Source organism: Tursiops truncatus, chromosome 1 (assembly GCF_011762595.2).
Source record: "Tursiops truncatus isolate mTurTru1 chromosome 1, mTurTru1.mat.Y, whole genome shotgun sequence".
NCBI classification, from domain to species: Eukaryota; Metazoa; Chordata; class Mammalia; order Artiodactyla; family Delphinidae; genus Tursiops; species Tursiops truncatus.
The window spans coordinates 175284176-175306988 of record NC_047034.1 but is presented as its reverse complement, the minus strand read 5'-3'; the positions used below and the strand labels follow the sequence as shown (position 1 = coordinate 175306988).

Here is a 22813-nt window from a genome sequence, read left to right as displayed (position 1 = left end):
CTTCCCAACTAGCTGCAGAAGTTACCTGTCTCACTGAAATCCTAGTGATAAAGAGAAAAGTTCACTGAAGGAGGGAAGAAACCTTTTACCAGACTTGAAAGCCTAGAGAAGAGCATTATCTGATTTCTCAGAAAAGACAGAAATGTATGGCAGCCAAAAGCTTAACATCTTAGATCCTGTTTAACAAAGGAAGGAAAATTCGTGCTTAGAAACAGAATCACTGCTTTCTTGCATCTCAAGAGGACAGCTTGAGGATCTACCTTCTTTCAGCTTCTCCATGCTGGGCATGCTGGGAAGAACAGACCGTGCAAGCACTCAAATGGCCCAGCTGGTTGTCTCTGGCTTTTAAGCGCCCTGTCCTCCTGAGGGAGTGCCTCTGAAATTGGCAGAAGAATGCCAATCCTCTCCATGTAAATGGGAGCTTTTGTGCCTGTGACCGGAATGACCCAGGTCTCAGTTCTCATCGTGTAAATCAGAGCTTGGGGCGGTGGGGATGCCATAGGACTGCAGTTTGAGTCTTCTCTGTTTCATCAATTAAAACCCCTGCATGTGGAGCTTTTCCTTTTTGAATGTTTAAGGTTTATATGACTATGTCCCCATCCGGTAGCGCTCAGGTCATTTACCCAAGCACCTCACCCAAGACAGTCCGGTGCCTGACAGGCTGGATGTGATTACCTCATTATTTTATTCTGCAAGACAGCACAGGATATCCAAATCAAGTGCTAACTTTCCTAAAAGGTAACCAACCAGTGTGTGACACGCCTGCAGAGCCAGAAGAACCTTGTGACTGATTTCTGCTGCAGAAGGGGGCATGCCGCTCTCTGAATTCTCCTTTGGTAAAACAGTTTCTCTCTACCACAAGCAGTGCTAAAGGAACATGGTAAAAAGGATGCAACGATGACCCAAGAAGCCAACTCCAAAAGCAATCTAAACGGTAACTTCTGGAACACGTGTCCCTCTCTCAGAGCAGAAAGTGGTCCCGGCTGATATGCTGGGAGTCATCTTCTTACCGAGTCTTGCGCTCCGAAGCCATTCTAACGAGGCCACAGAGCCAAACGCCAGAGCTGAAGCACAACAGCCTGTTTACACAGGCGCCGCGTGCCAGGCGCGGACGGGGTGCATGCGATTACTTTCCCTTTGTAGGTGGTCTGGGTACATGGAGGTCTGTACCTGCTGCGCCAAGGAGAAGAGGTCCTGATGCAGCGCCAGCACGGCTCTGTAAAACGCCCCGTCGTGGGTATCCCGAGGGATCATGCAGGTGTACTCCTCCATGCTGTCCCACTGACCTACACGCACGCACACGCACACAGAAAAGCATTAGGGTGGTCAGCTTGCTGGGCTAAAGGCAGCAGCTCAAATAGGCCTTGTCACTGTTACTTGAATTTAGCTTGGGGTTCAAACAGGACACACTTGAGCCTGCTGTAGCCGAATGCTGCAGAGAGCCTCTACACTCTGTGAGGCTGAGAGCCAGTTTAACAAGGCCACATCTGTCTTCCAAACACAGGCCTCCACTGCTGCCCCAGGGAGTTCCATGAAAGATGGAAGGAGCCACATAAGCACAGGTCAGGAGGGTGCCACGCAGCACCTCATTAACCTAGAGAACTCGCCCAGCTTTCTCTAGGTGAGATGGAAGAGCTTTCTTCCCAACCAACGGAGGATCTCACAGTTCAATGGTACCTTGGACATTACACTTCCCCCTAAACAACTGATATGGCCATTATCCAGACAGGGGACAGGATGAGACAAACAGTTTGCTTGTCTCACTCTGGTAGTACCTTTGCCTCAGAGGGAGGAGATAAATATTTTAAGAGGCTCTGTTACAACAGAAAGATGGGCTAGGTCACAGCACAGTAGTGTCATATCAGGGCAGACTGGGGAAATGGTGGCATCTGGAAAGACACAGTCACTTCCCCTGCTGGGGTGAGCATGTATCAAATGCCAGGATTTCCAAAACCATCTGCAGGAAAGATACCAGCTTCATTAGCCACAGACTGCAGGGCTGCTGATTTTACGAGGCCTCTTCCTGCCTTTCACTCCAGACCACTGGTGCACCCATTCTCTACGCCTCTGGGCAAAAGCAAATAACAAATGATGACTCCTCAGGAAGCAGTTTGGTTTTGAAAAACGTTCTGGATCCAGCTCAGAGCTCAAGAAAGGAAAGGATATAAGCTCTGTGACTCAGAGGGTGAGAATGGACGTGCATGTTACGTAACCCTCCTCTGGACTCCACAGGTGCAGCTTCCACCTGGGACATCCATGGGCCCTTTCCCCTCTTACTGAGAACATCCCTGGAACAGACACTGGGAATCCTCTCTGCTGGGGTCTGATGTCAGAAAACGACACTTGTCTGTGGGAAGTTTTTAGGAAATCGCTGCTTGAAAACACTCAGGGAATGGGAGGAAGGCGGCTGAGTGTTGGGCAGCAAGGAGGAGAACAGAGAAAACAAAACTGCCAGAACGTTTATAACTGTTGAAGGTGAACAGCATATAGGGGTTCATTTTACTAGTCACGTTTGTATTTGTTGGGAAAATTCTATAATAAAAGTTAAGAAATAAAAGGAGATAGACAGCTGACTTCTCTCATTATTCCTGTAGGATAAAGACATGTTGGTGGAGCTCCAGCAACCATACTGGATCATGAGGTGGCGACCCCATGCACAGCAGAAATATGAAAAAAGGCTAATGATGATGGAGCCAGATGACAAACAAACTTCACTAAATATCTCAGCTTTGATGCCTGATCACTGTTTTCCTTGGCCTCCCTGTGAAGAGCCATTATTAGACACATCTAACAAAGTTAGTCAAAGTCATGAGGTAGAAAGGACAGATGGAGGAGGGAGAAGTGGGCGTGAACAGTTTCATGCTTCTATAGCCCTGACATCTCTGCCTGCAGCCACAGTGCCACACTTTTCAGATGCGAGCCCCCAGCCTCACTGTCCTCACCTTGACTGGGTGCCTGGGAGGGGAGCCTTACCTAAACCCCATGCGGCTGCAGCAGCCATCCGGGCCATCTTGGCTTGGGTCTCATCATTAACCAGGGTCCACTTTTCACAGCACTGCTGGTGGAGCTGCCCCCTGAAGAAAAGGAATTATACAGTCGGGTTAACAGACATCACCTCCATCTTTCTCTCTAGCCCCTTAGGTTAGCTGGAGGCTGCGGAGGAACTGGATGATAGGGGCCTGCCTTGAACCGGGAGCCTTTAAAGAAAAAGTACTTTTGACTGTGTGATATAATTGAGAAGTGACTGGTCATTTGTTGTTTCTATGGCCTGGTGGCTCATAATTTGTCTGAGAGCGAGTTTATCTAAGATAGGGATCGTGTCTAACTAGGTGTGACGTGAAATGTGAACATCTGGCCCCCTTCATAAATATTAAATAACTTTTCTCCTATGCCAATGAACTCTGGGCTCTTTCCCTTTGGAAGTCCTACAGAGAAAGCCATCTGAAGAGACACATCTGGACATTCTTTTGGGTTCCAAGCTATAGGGAGAATTGGCTTTTAAAAGTATTATACCAATGCTTGCAGTCTGAAATGAAACGCAAATGCAATCAATCTGCACAGAGGAAGAAGGTGCTACAATGGTCACATCTACCAGAAATCCAGATGTTGCTTACTGTCAGAATTGCGCACAAGTACCGTGAGTGTGGGTGTGACTAGGAGACAATGAGATACGTATGATGTTCAGCAGACTCTGATACACAGAGAGAGCAGAAGCCCTCAAGAAAAGATGTCCTGTTGGCTGTTAAAACTGCTGCCCTCCCATGTTGCACTTCTGAAGGAAAGGAAATAAAACTCTGCTACTGGGCAAATACGAGCTCCTGCTTTCATGTGAGCTTCAAGACTCAGCTAGGAGACTCCTTAATCTTTCCTGCTTTCTGAAAGAGATGCTGCAGGATGTTTTAACTTGGTATTGGGAGTGGAGTCAAGAGAAAAGGTACAAGTTCCAAGTGGCCCAGCTCAGAAGCCTCGTGGGACATGAGCTACACTGCACTATAAGGTGACATGGGGGACAGGGAGCGGGGAGGAGATAAAGATGTTGAAGGGATCTGGGCTGGGCTCACCGAGAAGCTGACTGCTGACCACATCTAGGAGAACTGCTCGGGGCCATTATCCAGCATCATGGCCTGGCAGTCATTACCTTTCACTGTCTCTCTGTCACAAGGTCAAGAGAGCCAGGGATGCAAGCATTCTAGCTCAAAACGCAGCCAAGATAAAAAAGAGGAAGTGGGCAGCCATCCTGCCCTGTGCACTTACTGAAGCTCAGAGACAGCAGCTGGATGAAGCTCAGTGTTGTTTTCCTGCCGTCTAAACTGAGAAACCTTCACTCTGGGTCCTGCTGGAGGTTATCTTAAAGCAGCAGTTCTCAGATTGTTATGTGCATCATAATCCCATGGAGGGCTCCTTACACAGATTGTTGGGTCCCATCCTTGAGTTTCTGATTCGGGAGGTCTGAACTGGGGCCTGAGAAAGTACATTTCTAACAAGTTTCTAGGTGATACTGATGCTGTGATCCAGGGGCCACAGTTAGAGAACCACTGGCTCAGAGCATAGAACAGCTCCTCTGGGCAGCACATTTTCGCTGTCTGGAGGTAAAGGAAAGCGACATGATCTCTGAATGCTCCTTCCAACCCTAGAACTCAAATTTGTACAGCTGGTAGCCGTAGGCAATTCAGCTTGCCTCTGCTGTTTCGTCAGGACCCCCCATTTCTGTGTCACAGGTCTGGGATTTAGCTTTCCTCTTCATCTCGAGGCAGGGAGCGAGTTCAGTGTGAAACGCCACAAACTGTTAACTCCAGAGACAAAGCAGGGAGCAGTGCAGAATCAGCATCCTGAAAGGCAGCCCCGCCAGGGGACACAGGCACTGACTTCAAGCTGAGGCTGTGTCAACAGTTGTCAGAACTGTTGTCAGAGCCTGGTCGGTGCACACAGAGGCGGGGTTCCTCTCCCACAAACATTTGTTGCAAATAAGGATGCAGAATATACTGAGTCCTAACTCTCAAAGGCACGGGGACGAGCAAAATCAAAGAAATAAAAAGTATGAGACTGTCTGGGGGGCAACCACTAGGAGGCTCTTTGGCACCTCTCACTGACACCAGGGAGGACTGGGTAAAAGGCCCCCCAAAACTCTGACTTTCCCACCCAGTGCAGCAGCAAAAAGTGTAAGGAGCGTTCTTCAATTGGCAACGCCTAAGTACTTGGCTGTCTATGATCTCATTCCTGAGGAATCTGTCCTCAAGGACCCAGAGGCCATGAAAGGAACAGTGCAGGGAGGTTTACTTAGGTTCAAGTAGCTGCAGGTGTGGCTGGGGAGCTGGGGGAGGGGGTGGCCGTCTCTGGTACTCAGCTCCCAGAGGCTGAGCATGGGGAGCGGGTCTTAACTCACTGGTAACCCTGGATCACTCCTGAGGGCCACCTCCGGTGAATACCTGCCTCGGGCACGTTCAGGATACATACTCAAAGCAAAAGCAATCCAGAAGTTGCACTCTAAATAGAACTGGCTGAATAAACCATATAAAAAACCTGCATATGACCAGGAAAAGAATTCTACTTCTTTCATTTCTTTTTTTTTTTTTTTTTTGCGGTAGGCGGGCCTCTCACTGCTGTGGCCTCTCCCGTTGCAGAGCACAGGCTCTGGACGCGCAGGCTCAGTGGCCATGGCTCACAGGCCCAGCTGCTTCATGGCATGTGGGATCTTCCCGGACCGGGGCACGAACCCGTGTCCACTGCATCGGCAGGCGGACTCTCAACCACTGCGCCACCAGGGAAGCCCTTTCATCTCTTTTTAAAATCTCTTTTAGCCTACTGCATTCTTAAACCCCTTGGTCAGCATCACTAGCCACTTATACTTTATAGGTAATAATAAAACTGGAACGAATTCAAGAGTTCAGAGGTAGATGGCACTGGGTAGTGCAACGTCAGGAGACCTGGATGACTCTGCTCTCGGGAGACCTCGGGCAGGCTATGTCAACTTCTATGAGCCTCAGTTTCCCAACTGTCACACAAGGAGATTAAACAAAATCGCATATAAAGTCTCTTCTAACGCATCCAAGCCAACCCTACTTAACCCACCTAAGGACAGTGGTTGTCTCTAATTATGAAAGGCGGGGAGGGCAGGAAAGGTTTCAAGGAGGGAGAAACAGTTCAGGTGGACCTTGAAAGATGGGGAGAATTTCAAAAAGTAGAAACAGGAGAAGAGGAGGTGAGCAATTCAGGGCACTGAATGAAAGAATGCAAAGAAAAAAATTCTGTGGGGTTTGGAGAATGGCCAATCAACAGCCCTTTGGTTAAAATTCAAACTCTTAACATGGACCATAAGCCCCACTTGATCTGGCCCCTGCCTAGCTCTCTTGCCTCACCTCTTACCTCTTTTCCGCAACACACTCGACCCCACAGCCTTACTGAACTTTCAGAACCCTAACATAATAATGTGCTCGCTCCTCCTCACTGTCTGGGTCGGAGATAGTTATCACTGTTTCCTGGAAGCCTTCCAGAACCTTCCAAGCTAGGATTAGGGCCCCTTCTGATATCCCACAGCCCCTGGGCTTCTCCTCTCCTTTAAAACTGTATTCACTCTGTGCTACAGCAGCCTGGTCATCTGCCCTGTAAGCTCTGGGGAGGCAGGGGCTGTGTCCCTCTTGTTCATGCTGTGTTCTCAGGGGCTAGCACAGACACCGGCAATGAGTAAGCGCTCAGTACGACTGGCTGAATGAATGAATGGGGCACTCAGTCCCATATGCAAGAGGAAGTTGAGATAATCTGCTCGTGGGGAGGCAGTACAGCATTCTGTTTGTTATTTAAAACTGTAGTTAAACTAGTTCATGACTGCAGGATGGCATTTTGTTTTAGCTATTTTAAAAAACTGCACTTGATGCTGGAAAACAGAACAGGAACCATTTTTCCTTTAACATCCCCTAACAACTCCCCAGGCCAAGATGCAGGCAAGTGTTCTAAATCAAGCGTTACTGTCACTTCTACCTGGCACACCCTTTCCCTCTCCCCATTCTCCTTCACCTGTCTCCCAACCGTAGGCCTTCCTCCAGGGAGAACTGCAAGATCACCCCGTTCCCCACTTCGGTCTTTCAGAGCTGTGTGCTCAGACCATTCATTGTCCCTGGGCTCTCAGGCTCTAGTAACCGCCTGCAACGTGATTGTCTCATCAGCCTCACAAAGGAAGAGGCCTTGTTTTTTTTTTTTTTAATCTCTGGAGCCTGGCATAGTGCTGAGCCCGTAGTAAGCATTCAATAAAGGTGAAGCACCTGAAGAAAGCAGTCATCTGTTCTTCTTTCCTAAAATCATTAGCAAGAGGTAATAAAGAGAAGAAAAAAAATCAAGGTTGCAGAGTAAGAATATGAAGTCTTCATCAGTCAGTCAAGGTCAAGAGGCAGAGAGAAAACAGCTGTAGATCCCAGGAGCACACCCACACCTGTCCTGTCCCAGACCATTACAAAGTTTAAGTTAAAAAAAAGGAAAGAAAAAAAGCGTCTTTCTATTTAGCACTGAGACAGAACAGAGAGAGAAACACTCCAAAGTGATAGATGATTCCTGGGAAAATAACCAAGTGAAACAAAAATGAGAGTCTTAGGTGAGAACTCTGGTTGGGAGAAGCATTTCAAATGCAACTTGGCCGTCATCCCGCTACAGCTTACCATTCCCCCAAGGCCTCGAGGCAGCGCATGCGGCCCAGCATCAGCTCTGGGTCATCCTTGTTGGTGTCCATTTTCTTATCGTAGGCCACAAGAGCATCCTCCCACTCATGCAGTTTCTCATACCAGGTAGCCTGGATCTCCTGCCAAGTGGAAAAGAAAGAGGACTGTTGGGAGGCACAGAGAACACAGGGGTACATTTTTCTTAATCCACAGACTCTCTTGCCCGAGTGTGCCGTGCTGTATGCGTGACACTTCACCCATCACAGTTTGCCTTGGCTTTGACTGAAAAGAACTTCAGAATATCCGGAGGTATGTTTGGTGACGGTGGGAATGCTGGTTCCTTGGCACAGTGATGGAACAACCCTGGGATAATCTGAGAGCAGATGTCAGGCCGTGCTTTCCCCCCATCACTTCCAGCCCAGACACAGAAGGCAGCAGAACTCCAGCATGTGGGGATACAAAGACAGGGGAAATCATTTAGGATGGCAGGAAGCCCCGACCAGGGCTCCTATAAGGATGCCAAGGCCTCGATCTGCTGGAATGCTGACAGTGGGCCAAATGGCAGGGACGGCAGCTGCTTTCCGGATGAGGCCAGAAAGACCAGGTCACATCTGCATATCTGCTGGAGGAAAACCACTCGCTTTTTAAAAGCTCTCGATTCTCTGCGTTTCTTAATGCATTTTTAAACTTTCAGGAAATAATAATTTAAAATACAATATAATACTGCCACTTAAAATTCTTTGGAAAAACCTTCCTCCCTTCTTCTAGAGTCTCCCCCATCCAATGTTCCCTCCTGCTTAGCACTTGGCAGCTTTACCAGTGGCAGGGGCCAAAGGACGGGTCCCATTACCCGGCAGATGGCGCGCCACGCTGCAGTTCAGTGTCGGCCACGTGAATGAGCGGTACTGCAGTCTAGAAGCTGCAGACTACGGCTCTCTGAATGGCCCAGGGACTGTTTTATGCCTCTGTCTGCCCTCCATCTGCCTCCACCTCAGTCTGTCTTCTGGGCTTCTTCATTACCAGCTTGGTAAACGACCATTTCTCTACTGGGCCAGGGGAGTGGCTCTCCAGGGATTTATTTAGCAACAGTACGATCCTGCAGTGGAATTTGTATGATACAATGCAGGGCCCACATTTGCTTCCCCCATTACCTTTCTCTCCTTTCTAAATGAAAGTCTTATTTGAGCAGCACGTACACTAACAGCTACTGTGTGCTAAGCTCTCTGACAGAATCTTTTCTCCTTGAACCTCTGTAAGGAGGTCATTTCTGTTTTAGGTAGCTAACTTGTGCCTGCTTCCCCAGGCCTAATTCTGCGGCCACAGCAGCCCTTTCCCCAATGTCCATGTACAATGAGGTTTGCCAAAATGGGCTCCGTGGAGGGTAAAACCGCCTAAGCTCCATTTCCCAAGCTCGTCTAGAATCATGCCGCTCTACTACGCCTAAATATGAAAGCAAAACCTTACAGAGAAAACAGTGACTGCAGAGGCTGTACAATTACAAACTCCGAAATTAAAGAGTAACACTGGTAAACTTCCCACTTTGGATTTCTGTACTGGGTGGAAAAGAACAAAGGCTCCTGACGAATGTGTGGCACACACTCAGTATGAACACGCAGAAAGCGGGGGCAGCGGCGTACGGAGCAGGTCACGTAGGGGGCAGGATGTTTTGAATTGCAACAGATTTCAGAAACTATAAGGTTTAAGCAATGAATCCCACAAAATTCTAACGAGATTGCTGTAACCTAAACTGTGCTGAGAAAGCGCGGGCCCTGCCAAGGAAAAGCAACCACTGTCGAGCTTAACGTGACTCAGCCACCTCAATATAGCAGAAAATCCACCATAGGCTTAGCAGCCACCCTGGAGCAACGGCCACCTTTAGAACCTGGAGACGAGGGAACTCTTCATTTAAGGTTGGTACTCTGAGCCACCGGGGTATAAAACCGCCTGAATACCAGATGCTTGTGGAATCCTTGTTTCAATTACTGCGGTCTAAGCGCTAAGGATATCACAGGAGAGGACACCTCTGGGTGGAGTACCTGAAGTGCCCTCTTTGCTGACCTTCCTCCCTCTGCAAACAAGGGTTGTGGCAAAGATGGATGAGACACAGTCCCTTCTGTCTTGTCATCTGGAGATGCTTTCTTAGTCTAGTCACAGATATGTGCTCAAGATGGCAAAATACTCCCTGAAAGGTTTCAGTCCAATCGAACAGCCCTTGTAGAAGGCAAAAGCCCGTGAAGTAGTCACTTTCTTCACTCTAACACACTGGGCTCTCGATTAAGGCAGACTGGAGTAAGTGACCTACTTGACTAACAAAAGGTTCCTCATCAAATATATGGACCCAGAACTTCCTGACCTTCCAGGAAGTCAAGGTTAAGTTGATTAAGTCGATGCCTTATATATGGTTTGGAGTTACCAAAGCACTCTCCCAAGACTACAGAGAGTAACAGAATCTTTTTAATATCAGTTGGGCAAAGATGGCAGGAGGCAAGAAGCTATATAAGCAATAATGAAATGGAACAATCCCTCAATATCAGGTATAAATTATGGCATATTTTTTTCTGGAGAATTACCCATGGTTTCCTCTGAAGTAGGTACTGAGCCTTAACTATGGGCCAGTGGCAATGCTGGCTGTCACAGAGGACACAAAGACAACTCTGGTCAGGGTTAAACACCTGGGCTCTGACACCAGACTGCCCGGGGTTCAAGTCCTGGCTCTGCCACTTATTCACGGTCAGCTCAGGTAAGGTTGTTATCCTGCCGGGACCACAGTCTCCGCATCTGTAAAATGGGATAACGATAGTACACATTCAAAGGGTTCCTGTGAGGACTGAATTAGACGAAGTACATAGAGCACATAGCAAAGGGCTAGGCGCATGCTGAGAGTCTGATAAATACAAGTTATTACTGTTTTTTAGATTCTGCCCTCACGATCTCTGTTCAGCTTGAATACACTCCATACAGCCACTGTCTCCTTCAACCTCAAGATATAGGTAAGTCAGCATCAGATTTTTAACAATTGGCAAAAAAACAGAAAAGGAAAGTAACTTTCTTAAGGTCGTGGCTTAGTGCCTCCCTAGCCAGGTGGCTACCTCTTGCTCTTCTAAAAGGAATGAGGCAACTTACCAGCTCTCCGAAGTGTTTCATGGCATATTCTAATACCCCGGCAGCTGCCTCTGGCTGCTGTAGCTTATTATTAATGCTGGGAAAACAAAAGGAATAGGTGGTTACACTCAGCATGTCAGAGGGTGGGAGGTGCAGGGTCATTTGTGGGCAGATGGCTCACCAGCATGCTGGGGACAATGTCTTACAGATGTAGAAAGAGCATCAATTATCTATTACCACCCAGAAAGCTCGGCCTGAATGATTTCATCTTGATCTCATACTCCTAATTTTGAAGGGGCCACATTTGGTGGACAGGAGGCCTTGCCTGCTCTGGGGCCCTTCCTCCAAGCAGCAGACTGGTTTCCTCTCAGATATCATACGTCAGGCAGCACATGTCTGTTTTTTAACTAGAAACCCTGGCTCCACAACTGTTCCTGTTGTAGAACACAACCAGATGAGGTACCTCTGAACTTTTAACTCTTACTTCTTCTCATCAGTTGCCCTTGGTGGTAAGAATAACCAAAATGAATAAAAATCATCAGGCTCTGTGGGTGACAAAGAAGTGGCACTGAGGCTGGGTCATCCACGTCAATGACAGAGAACCCAGCAACAGTCTTGACTGCTCCCCTGACAGGGCCCATCTCTTTCAAATTCAGATGTTTCCCTAGTCCCTTTTCAAAGACCATGCCCTCCCTCTGCAGCAGGCTGTGAAGGGACTGCATCCCAAGTCACTTGCCTGGTCTCTCTGGCAGAGAGATGCTTTTCTTAACAACACACAACTTTGCTGATGTCATCTGTGGGCAGCATATGGCCAGTTGGGGCTGGAGAACTGTAAGTGTATTGGGGCAACTGGGCAGAAAAGCTGGAAGGCTTGCTGCCTGAAGTTGGTTCATCAGAGAGGCTGTGAAGAGGTCCTGAAAGTAGGGGAGCTGCAAGGCTCAGACCCTTGTTCCAATAGGGACCTATGTAAGAGGGTAAGCAGCAACTAACCCAACACTAAACATAAGCTTGAGTTATGCAAGGAAGGAAGGAAGAGAGGGAGGGAGCAGCCTTGAGAAAACCACAGGACAACAACGACTACATCTGTTCATAGGCAGGGAGCAAAATGTGACAGACCACCTTGGGAGTCTAGACTGGGTGTCCAAGCTCAAGGCTCCAGGCTCTGCAACCAGAGGCGAAAGTAACTGCACAGACATCCCTCTCCTTTATTTACAGGAGTAGATGGGCAACCTTGTGTGGGATCTACTGGGCGGACTGTTTGGTGCTTCTGTGTGGGTCCCAAGCAAAGCAATGAGCCCAAATGTTCTCTGTAAGTTTTCTGCTGCAGGATTCAGAAATATTTTTAATTTCAAAGTGAAGCTGTAACATCATGGTCCTTTAGGAAGCCCTATGAGAGTTTTTCTAAGCTGAGAATGAAAGCCAAGTCCAAAGGGACTAATTCCACTGCATGCTCATTGTGAAGCAGTTTCCCATTCCTGTTGGCCTCTAAGTCAGGTTCTCAGCTTTGTTGCTCACTCACATAGGGCTGGGTAAAGCGTACTAATAATTAATATTACTGGGTATAGATTTGTGATAATCTAGCTCCTTGAGCCCAAATAAAGATTTTGGAAGCATAAGAAGGCAGGAAAAAAGAAAGCCAGTATATATTCTATATATTATACTCAAATATGTAATATATCATATGTAACTATATATAGTGATATAGTCTATATATTATTTTTAGTCCTGATGTGGACTATTGGGATGGCCCTGGTAGGAACATAAAGTGTTCCGATGAGGAAGATAAGGAAAGTGTTTCTTGCCTGAACCAAAAGAAGTTAACTCTAAGAATCAGACATAAAAATCCAGGAGTTCTAATAACTGTCTTCCAATCTTATGCTCTGGAACATACTCTAATTTTCAAGAACAAATTATAAACATTACCAAAACTTGCCTCACTCTGGGGAATAAAGCAACACAAAAACAAAAGCAAGCAAAGTCACTCCTCCCCCCACTCGCCCATTTGTTATACATAAAAAGGAGAATTTTACAAGAAACTGATGAAAATCAGGAAGTTGTGACTAGAGACTTCAGAGAAGAAATACAAATTTTACCTTAATGTTGCTATGGCTTCGATATACCTCCTCTAAGGACAGACCAACACAGCTTTGCAAACTTAAAAAGAAAACTCATCACATGGCCCCAACTCCTTTAAGAGAAAGTCCACATAAGTCACCTGCACAGAACTCCCCGCTTGTATATGTGTGGAAGCAGGTGAGGATGCAGACAGCCCCGTGGGAAGGAAAGAGGGGGCTGGGCTCACTGCGGACCCACACTGACCAGGCCTCGATCAATGGCCAGGAAAACCGGGGGTGTACCTTGAGATGCATGACAAGCTCTTGTCCAACAGTAAGGACAGTCACTGAAAAAATGACAACTGACTAAATGGACTAAAACAAACCCATGAAAAATGAGTGGGAGCACAGAGAAAGGGTCCCTTTGATAAATTAAGTTCTGGTTTGAGGACCTCAAAGTAAAGGAGATTGTACACACCTACTCTCGACTGTTCAGAGAGGAGAGATTTCAAGTTAACCAGCTGTTCTCATCCTGTTTATTCTTTCCTCCTCCCTGTTTGCATTCTTCTTTCCTATAGAACTTTCTCCCTAAATGCATTTCTTTCTTCTTTCCTTCCGTGGAGTCTCCCGTGTGTGCCTACAAGGCTGCTGGAGAACGCAACTGCAGGGGCTGAGGCTCTGGAGGTTCTCCTGGTGCTCGAGAGAGTCTACCATCTTGTTTGGGACCTTAACTTTTTCTCCTTCCTCCACGGCTTCTGGCACTCCATCACGAGAGGCAATGGATTATAATAACAACAAAAAGATATCTAAATTTACTGAGGGCTCACTGTAGGTGCCAGGCACTATGCTGATTACTGCTGATACATGTCATCTTAACCCTACGAGGTAGACATTATTAACACTCCCATTTTACGTATAAGGAAACCGTGGCCCAGCCGGTCATCCTTTCCCTTCGAAATTGTACCATTAAAAGGATCTGAAGTAATAACTAAGGGTACAGCTCTGCGGTGGGAGAGAAGCGTGTCAGCTGTCTACTCTCGGCATCAGTGGGCCTGAGCAAATACGTGTAAAATAAGTGACTGAAAGCATGGCATGGGACGTTTCCATGAGCGAACTCTGTATATAATCTGCTGTACGGGAGAAAGGAGCTGTAATGCACCTTCCCTTTAGCTTCCTCACCCATACCATGGCTAACACCCTGCTCTGACCCCTAAGCTCCCGTTTCCTATTTTTTTATTTCCTTTCAGAAGCCACTGGCAACGCCTCCACACCTCCCAGCAGGACAGGCAGCATGCGGCCACAGTGGGCTTTTCCGAGGCAGCTTGTTCGAGGCTGCCAGGCTTACAGACAGAGCGCAGGCTGCAAAGTGGGGGATGAATAAGCCTCTGTGGAAACTCAGAAGTTCCCAGCTACTAAGGCCCCAGTCTCCTGCTTGCTTGGGTGACACAAGACTGTCTGTTCAAATACTCCCTTTTTAAACTCAGATGTGGTTTTATGAGACTGAAGGGAGAGACTGTATGTGTGGCTCATGTGCAGAAACCACCTTTGCTCAAAAGGCCCCCTAATGAGGAGCTCTCGTTTTATGGGGCAGCTGGGAGTTTTCTACAGCCCGTTCAATAAACGCTGCCTTGTGTGCCCCGGGGTCTTTCCGTATTAATGCTGGAGGCTTACAAAGGGCAAACTGTTCAAAGCTCAGCCCAACAGCAGAGGAGTGCTTAACAACACAAACCAGGCCTCACCGACGCTAACAAACAAGTGTAGGGAGATGGAGGCTTAGGCAGCAACGTGCCCACGACAACAGTGCACAGGATGACAGGTCAACCAGATAGCCTGTCTCCTCTCCACGCTCACCAAGGCCAGAAGGAAAAGATGGCTGCGGCGCAAGAATTTCTAGGCTAGTGGATCCCGTCCCAGTGCTCTCTTGGCATGGGTGTCGGGGTAGATTTGTATCCTACTTCACTGCGCAGTGAGAACATCCAGTTGAGCTCTTGTATAGTTGCGAGTCGACAGAGCAAACAGAAGCTGCCTACCCACAGAATAAAACGCAGAGCCCACAAATAAACCTGGTGTTAGAAATACAATGAAGAGAGACAGACAGGGAAACACAATGAATTAGGATATCAAGAGGGGAAAAGGCAATTATTCAGACATATTCACTCATTCATTCCCCACCTCCCCTCCCTCACTCCAAGATTTAATTTTTATTAAAGGAAGCTGAGTTGAAGAGCTTGAAACTGGAAAATTCTTGGCAATTGAGGGAAACACTTTTTAGAATTGAGTCGAATTAACAAATAAGAATGAGATATGGCCTCAATGCCTCCTACACCAAACAGATTACACCAGGCATCTTTTCTCCACTATCCGCAACTCTCTTTCCAGACGTAGGGAAAGTGTGTAAGCTGAGTAAGGGACTCAGACGTGAAGGAGCTTCTCATTGCCTTGGTGCGTTCCTTGTCCGAGAGCGATGGCTGAGAAGCTAGTGCTGGGAGTGGGGACTGTTTACTTCTCCGTGACTCGCCTCTTCAATCTTTTCCTCGGTGCTTTTCACAGGCAAGTGGGGACCAGTCTCACTGAGGATGAGACTGAAGAAACAGCGGGTCATTAACTGCTCCACATCCTAACTAATGCTGACCCACTAGCAAACCAACAGGAGGGTCTCTGGCTCGGCATCCAAATGTCACTCCTACCACCTGAAGGGAAACCTGAGGAACTGTGTTGTTTCCTAAGTCATTGCTCCATGGGCTTCTGGACTGGTGTCAAATCCAATGTCATCTGGCCTGGTAATTCCTCATGGTACGGCTCACTTGTTTATCGACCTCATCTCTTAGCCTTGGTGCCTTGAGGACCTTCGGCTACTAAGAGCAAAGTGATGCAGGATAACTCAACACGAGCTGGAGCCCACTGGAAAGCCGGTCACACGAGGAGCATCTGCAGTCACACCTGGGGGACTACTCAGGCGTTCCTAGTGCTCGCATCAGGAATTTACGAGAACGTCATGCACTTGCTTCCCAAATGGCTCTGGGCCTTCTCTCTCCTATTTCTAGTGCAGACTGTAGTCTACATTTTATTTGGTTCTCTGTCAAGTAAAAATACTCTGAATACCCTTGGTGCTGGGCTGGTGACACATGCAACACAGCTGAGAGCGGACCTGGGCGGGTCTGGCTGAGGAGCTCCTGAAGAGCCAAGTTGAGGCCCAGACGGACCCTGCTTTGTATCAAGCAGTCTTTTTTTTTTTAATGAATCTTTTCTGTTGCTTTATCTTTTTTAATTAATGCACTTTTTTTTTTTTTTTTTTGCGGTACACGGGCCTCTCACTGTTGTGGCCTCTCCCGTTGCGGAGCACAGGCTCCGGATGCGCAGGCTCAGTGGCCATGGCTCACGGGCCTAGCTGCTCCGCGCCACGTGGGATCGTCCCAGACCGGGGCACGAACCCGTGTCCCCTGCATCGGCAGGCAGACTCTCAACCACTGAGCCACCAGGGAAGCCCTAATTAATGCACTTTAAAAAAATTAATTAATTAATTTATTTTTGGCTGCGTTGGGTCTTCATTGCTGCACGCGGGCTTTCTATAGTTGTGGTGAGCAGGGGCCACTCTTTGTTGCGGTGCGTGGGCTTCACATTGCAGTGGCTTCTTCTGTCACTGAGCTCTAGGCGCGCGGGCTTCAGTAGTTGTGGCACGTGGGCTCAGCAGTTGTGGCTCGCAGGCTCTAGAGTGCAGGCTCAGTAGTTGTGGCGCACGGGCTTAGTTGTTCCGCGGCATGCGGGATCTTCCCGGATCAGGGCTCGAACCCGTGTCTCCTGCATTGGCAGGCGGACTCTTAATCACTGTGCCACCAGAGAAGTCCCCCAAGCAGTCTTTCTTATTTCTCTTATAGAGCGGTAGCTGCTTCTGTCCATCCCTGTTACTTCTTCCAGCACCAAGACTTAGCTCTGTGTCCAACGGATGATTAAAAACAAAACATCTTGATTCCTGTACAGAGCCAGGAAGATCCAGGATTGGTGGGGCCCTGATGTCTTTTCATCAGGCAGTTCCCCTGGGACTGTGGGGAGCTCAAGGGTGTGACAGTCTCTTTTCAAGCAGGACAGCAGTGAAGACAGAAGGCAACGTGAGAACATCCGAAATGTACAGCGGAGAAAGGTGGTGAGGGGTAATTCAAATGCAGGTGGGTAGGGAGAGCGAAGGGGTAGGGAGAGCAAAGGGGGCTGGCAGGCCTTAGGGTCCCCCCCTTAAAGCCACAGTCAGGGCATGAAGATAGCACCCCAGGGTCTGGCAGGACAAACTTTCCTTTCTTGCTTCAGAAACTTAGGAAGAGTAAATTTACTCCTTTTCTACATATTAAGAAAAGGAGGCTGGCCTCATTACACGGTTTCAAAGCTGGGACATTTGGTGTCCTTGGCACCCTCAGGGACCTAAGGCACGAAGACAAAAAAAATCCGGTGCAAGAGAGGTAGGTGGACTGCCTTGGACAATCACATGGGTTCCTGACATCTCAGGCCACAGCGGCTTAAGGATAATGAGCTCTCACTTTGTCTTCACCCTTTCCTTTGTCTGCTCACAGTGTAAATGACACGTCTGTCATAATATCTAGAAGACTTGCCAGATCTGTATGTGAGAAAGTGGGCCTTAAGAATAAAAAAGATAGAATGCTAACAACTGTGTAGATTACGGAAAGGAGAGACAAAAACTATCTTTTCGAGACTGGTAGGAGGAAGTATATCTTTTTTTTTTTTAATTAAGAAAAAGTGGGGGGAGGGAAGTTCACCACGATATTAGAATGATACTTTTGCCCATGCATATTCTGTATAAATACATATTTTATACACAGTGCTAGCTAGAGTGATCATACAGCTTTGGATTCTGCTCTTTCACATATCACAGGCATTTCCTACTTTACCCGGAGTCTTCATAATTTTTTATTTATTTATTTTTCTTTTGCGGTACGCAGGCCTCTCACTGTTGTGGCCTCTCCCGTTGCGGAGCACAGGCTCCGGACGCACAGGCTCAGCGGCCATGGCTCACGGGCCCAGCCGCTCCGCGGCACGTGGGATCTTCCTGGACCGGGGCACGAACCCGTGTCCCCTGCATCGGCAGGTGGACTCTCAACCACTGCGCCACCAGGGAAGCCCCTTCATAATTATTTTTAACAGCTGCATAAGAATGTCACCCTGCTGCTGGATGGCACGTACAAACCCGTCTCGTGGGCGCACCCTCGTGGCTGGGTGAGAGCAGCACTAGTTAAGCCGCCAGGGCGCCAGGAGTGCGGCAGGAGCTCCCAGTCTCTGCTCACAGGTGGTCTGTCCTGTAGACGCCTGCAGGGTCAGTCCTGGGAATCAGAGCGTCCTCCCTGAGGATGAGCACAGTGCTCGGCAACAAGCGGGGCAAGTGGTCCCATTTCACCCATCACCTCCACGCCCCTCCTGGCTGAATGCGGGGCCCGGGCTCCCCAGCACAACCAGAGTAAGGCACTGAGAGGTCGCGGAGACCTGGAGTGTCAAAGCACACGATTTGTGCTGGCCGGGTTTCCAACCCAGGGGCCTGTCAGAGGCGTGCTGTAAAAATGATGAATGGCTGTCACATTTCCAAGGCTCTGGCTGATTTAGGGAGCCACTGGCAGGCGCATCACTCCCAGCATGTCAGCCAGTTAATTACTGCCAACTTTATCTTTCTTGTCAACACTTCTTGACAAATTGGCCATTATCTCTTTATTCTACAACAGTGAGCACTGCTCCTTTTCTGGTGATGCCTGGAGGTTTTTCTCCTCCTTTCTGCTTCTTCATATCCAGAGTGAAATGAAGAGCTCTGAGAGAGACGATCAGGAAGAAGAAGCTGTCAGGAAACAACAAAGCGGGGAGGGCTGACAGACTGAAGCCCAAAGCTTATTTTCAACTACCTCGACTCAAAATAGAGTTGATATTTTGGGTAAAATCCTGATTTCTTGGCTTCTGCATGTCCAAGAGCTCTGACTCAGCCTATTATGTGGATGAAGTTGGGAAACAAAAATGAAATGACCTGGCATCCAGTGACTCGGCAGCTTTGAACTCTCCACACTTCTAATCGTGTGAGCAGATGTGCGCTGGCCTTGTACTCCAGTACGGAGTTAGGCCACATTGTAGTAATACTGATGCCCATTCTGGGATCAGGAGAAGGAAAAAATATGCCTACCTTTTTAGTAAGGAAAAGCTGACAGACGAGGAACGTAACATACTGTAATTGAATCACCAAGATTCACAGCCAATGAGATGTCCAAAAGAATCTGGAGAGATCAATGGTGTTATCACTGATACATTTCATTGTCACTGGGACAGACTGTGTCAGAGGTGGCCATGGGGCACCTAGCGTATTTCATCAATTCTAAGAGGTGCACTTTAACAGCTCTGAGACCATGATACAGCTTATAATTCAAGGTTTCAGAGTGCTGTGACCCAGTTTAATTGCCAGCAGTTTGTTCCCCCTCGCAGTGGTACATGAAAATCAGAAGCAGCTTTGCTAACTCACCGTAAGAGTGGTCCCACTGAATCTCCAGCCATTCCTGAGGATGAGCTAGACGCAGTGGAGGAGCAGAGGTTAACTACTGACCGACAGCAAGCGGCACCCTTTAGAATCGTCTTGGGTTACAAGGAAAGACCCTCTGTCCTTTTGATCAGCTTTAGGAGAAACCCCAGGACTCCTCCCTTTGTACAACTCCTCACTCATGGTCAGCTTTCTGCACTGAAAAGCAGCTTTCCTTGGAGTTTGTAAGATGCCCTATAGAGGCAAGCTGTTGTAAAGTGAACCTGTAAGAAGTCTTTAGAGCAGCCAGAAATAAATTTAAGCTCTACTGATGACTGGTGAGGGACTTGGCCTCTTGGGTAATGGCTGGATGTAAAAGGACATTAAAGAAAAAGATGGGGCTAAAAAGAAAGATATAATCTGTGCTTGTGCTCGGGCTACAAAGGGGTTTCCTCCATCTGCACACTCTCTGCTGCTTGGAGCTTTTCTACAGGGGTATGGATTCCTCGAGGCACACTGGCACTTTTGAAGGCAGCATGAGTCCAGACGTTTGGAATGTGTCTTTACTGAGAAGTGCGAAGCTTTGAGCAAATCCTTCCCCTCTGGACAGAGCGTTTTCTCTTCCAGCAGAGGTGTGGGAAAAGAACAAGACTGTGTACCTTTTCTGGAAGCCTGGAAACAACTGTAAAAGCTGGGCTCATACTTCCAAGCAACGCAACAGAGACACCTTGGGAACATGTGTTTAGAATTAAGACACAGAGTGGGTTTGTTCGTCCATCTAGCCCCTTGCCTGTAGGCTGTAAAGCCCAGTCACCCTCACTGTTAATTGGTTGCTCAGGCACAAACTGGTTCAATTTCTTTAACATTCTCAAAGAGTTACAGGCCATTTCCCATTAGTGCTGCCTAAGTCAGGGAGGCTAAGACCCAGGCTGAAGGGAAGCTCCTCAGTCCCAGGGCGACTGCACATAGACTTGAAATCTTGTCCTGTACCCCGGCAGGAATCCGTCTTTGGCTAAGAGTGATTTTTTGCAATTGCAATGTAATGGGTGTTTGATTTCCCTTTGGAGACAGACAAGATTTGTTGGATTCCTGGATTAATTACGGGGAATACAGCTGCCCAGAGACATGACATGTTACTTTCTGTGTTCTGTCTTCAACATGAGCTGCTGCATGTGGCCCCTCAGGCCGTGATAAGGATTAACCGACAGGTCAATGCAGGGTCAAGTTATCAGATATGCCATTCATACAGGCCTCCAGAATCAACGGTGGGGGTGGGGGGCTGGGGGGTACAAAACCCTACCACAATGCTCTGTGGCCCTTTCACTCGTCTTCATATGTAAAGAAACAGGGGTGAGATGCAAATCGATGGTTTCCAGGGATACAAAGTGATCATACAATCAGGCTGCTACCTCAAGTTACTGGTTAAAAAAAAGAAGGCTGAACCAAATGATCTCAACTCTTCCAGTTCTCACTCTCTTTGATTCTATAACTAAAATCTATGGAAGAAAATGTTAAAGCAGGAGAGAAGGCAATCCCCTGCAATGAAGGACTCACCATGATAAAATACTGGCAATGACCATGGAGAGAGACTCTTAAGTCTCCATGTCAGATGTTTATTTAGGAGAAAAGAACCTTCTGCTGGGAATTCATTCTTTCATTTGACAAGTTCCAATACAGTATCTCTTTTGTCTCAGGCTTTGTCCTAAGTGCTGGTTGCTAGAGCTACTATGGTAGATAAGACAGGTATGGTCTTTGCTTTCACAGAGCTTATAGGTCAGTGAAGTAGATATACAAAACACAAATGGAAGTAAGTGCTGTGGAGGTAAACACCATGAAGAAAACAGAGCACAGAGATGGAGAATGGCACAGGGGACTTATTTTAGATTCAGGTGGACAGGGAGGTTTTTCTGATGAAATGATAATCGATTACCTAAATATCAATACTACTTAGTATTTGCTAGATATGGACTATGTGTCAGACACAATTCAAAGTGTCTTACAGCTCATACAACTCAATAACAAAAAAACAAACAACCCAATTGAAAAACGGGCAGAAGACCTAAATAGACATTTCCCCAAAGAAGACATACAGATGGCCAATAGGCACATGAAAAGATGCTCATCGTTGCTAATTATTAGAGAAATGCAAATCAAAACTACAGTGAGGTACCACCTCACACTGGTCAGAATGACCATCATTAAAACGTCTACAAGTAAGGGACTTCCCCGGTGGCACAGTGGTAAAGAATCCGCCTGCCAAGGCAGGGGACACAGTTTCGATCCCTGGTCTGGGAAGATCCCACATGCCACGGAGCAACTAAGCCTGTGCGCCACAAGTACTGAGCCTGTGCTCTAGAGTCCGTGAGCCATAACTACTGAGCCTGCATGCCACAACTACTGAAGCCCATGCACCTAGAGCCCATGCTCCGCAACAAGAGAAGCCACTGCAATGAGAAGCCCACGCACAGCAACAAAGAGTAGCCCCTGCTGGACGCAACTAAGGAAAGCCTGCACACAGCAACGAAGACCCAATGCAACCAAAAATAACTTAATTAATTAATTTTTAAAAATACTAAAAACAAACAAACAAAGGACTAGTGTTCAAAAAAAAAAAGTCTACAAATAATAAATGCTGGAGAGGGTGTGGAGAAAAGGGAACCCTCCTACACTGTTGATGGGAATGTAAACTGATGCAGGCACTATGGAAAACAGTATGGAGGTTCCTCAAAAGACTAAAAATAGAGTTGGCATTTGATCTAGCAATCCCACTCCTGGGCATATATCCAGACGAAACTATAATTTGAAAAGATACATGCACCCCTATGTTCACAGTAGCACTATTTACAACAGCCAAGACATGGAAACAACCTAAATGTCCACTGAGAGATGAATGAATAAAGAAGATGTGGTATACATATACACAATGGAATATTACTCAACCATAAAAAGGAATGAAATAATGCCATTTGCAGCAACATGGATGGACCTAGAGACTATCATACTAATGGAAGTAAGAAAGAGAAATACAAATACCATATGATATTGCCCATATGTGGAATCTAAAACACGACACAGATGAACATATCTACCAAACAGAAACAGACTCACAGACATAGAGAATAGATCTGTGGTTGCTAAGGTGGGGGGGTGTGGTGGGGGGAGGGAAAGACTGGGAGATTGGGATTAGCAGATGCAAATTATTCTTTACAGGATGGATAAACAACAACGTCCTACTGTATAGCACAGGGAACTATATTCAATATCCTGTGATAAACCGTAATGGAAAAGAATGTGAAAAAGAATATATATATGTGTATAACTGAGTCACTTTGCTGTACAGCAGAAATTAACACAACGTTGTAAATCAACTATACTTCAATAAAATTAAAAAAAAAACAAAGTGTTTTATGTGCATTATCTATTTTTAAATAAGCTTCCTGGCTGAAGTACAACATATATACACAGGAAAGTATACACCTAATTGTACAGCTTGATAAACTATCACAAAGTGAAGATACCCT

General features: G+C 47.2%; 1 protein-coding gene across 5 annotated transcripts in view; it reads right to left on the bottom strand.

Moving 5' to 3' along the window:
* The window catches only part of MTOR (mechanistic target of rapamycin kinase), a 117704-nt gene that overhangs the window by 30612 nt on the left and 64279 nt on the right, over positions 1–22813 (bottom strand). For all 5 annotated transcript variants that reach the window (XR_002175496.3, XM_019930875.3, XM_019930878.3 and 2 more), the window contains 4 exons: positions 10770–10845; positions 7647–7786; positions 2974–3074; positions 1171–1286 (listed from right to left, as the gene is read on the bottom strand). Coding sequence is in view for 4 of the 5 variants with exons in the window: in XM_019930875.3 (XP_019786434.1) it covers positions 1171–1286; positions 2974–3074; positions 7647–7786; positions 10770–10845 (433 nt within the window). In the remaining variant the exon portion in view is untranslated. The remainder of the gene's footprint in view (positions 1–1170; positions 1287–2973; positions 3075–7646; positions 7787–10769; positions 10846–22813) is intronic.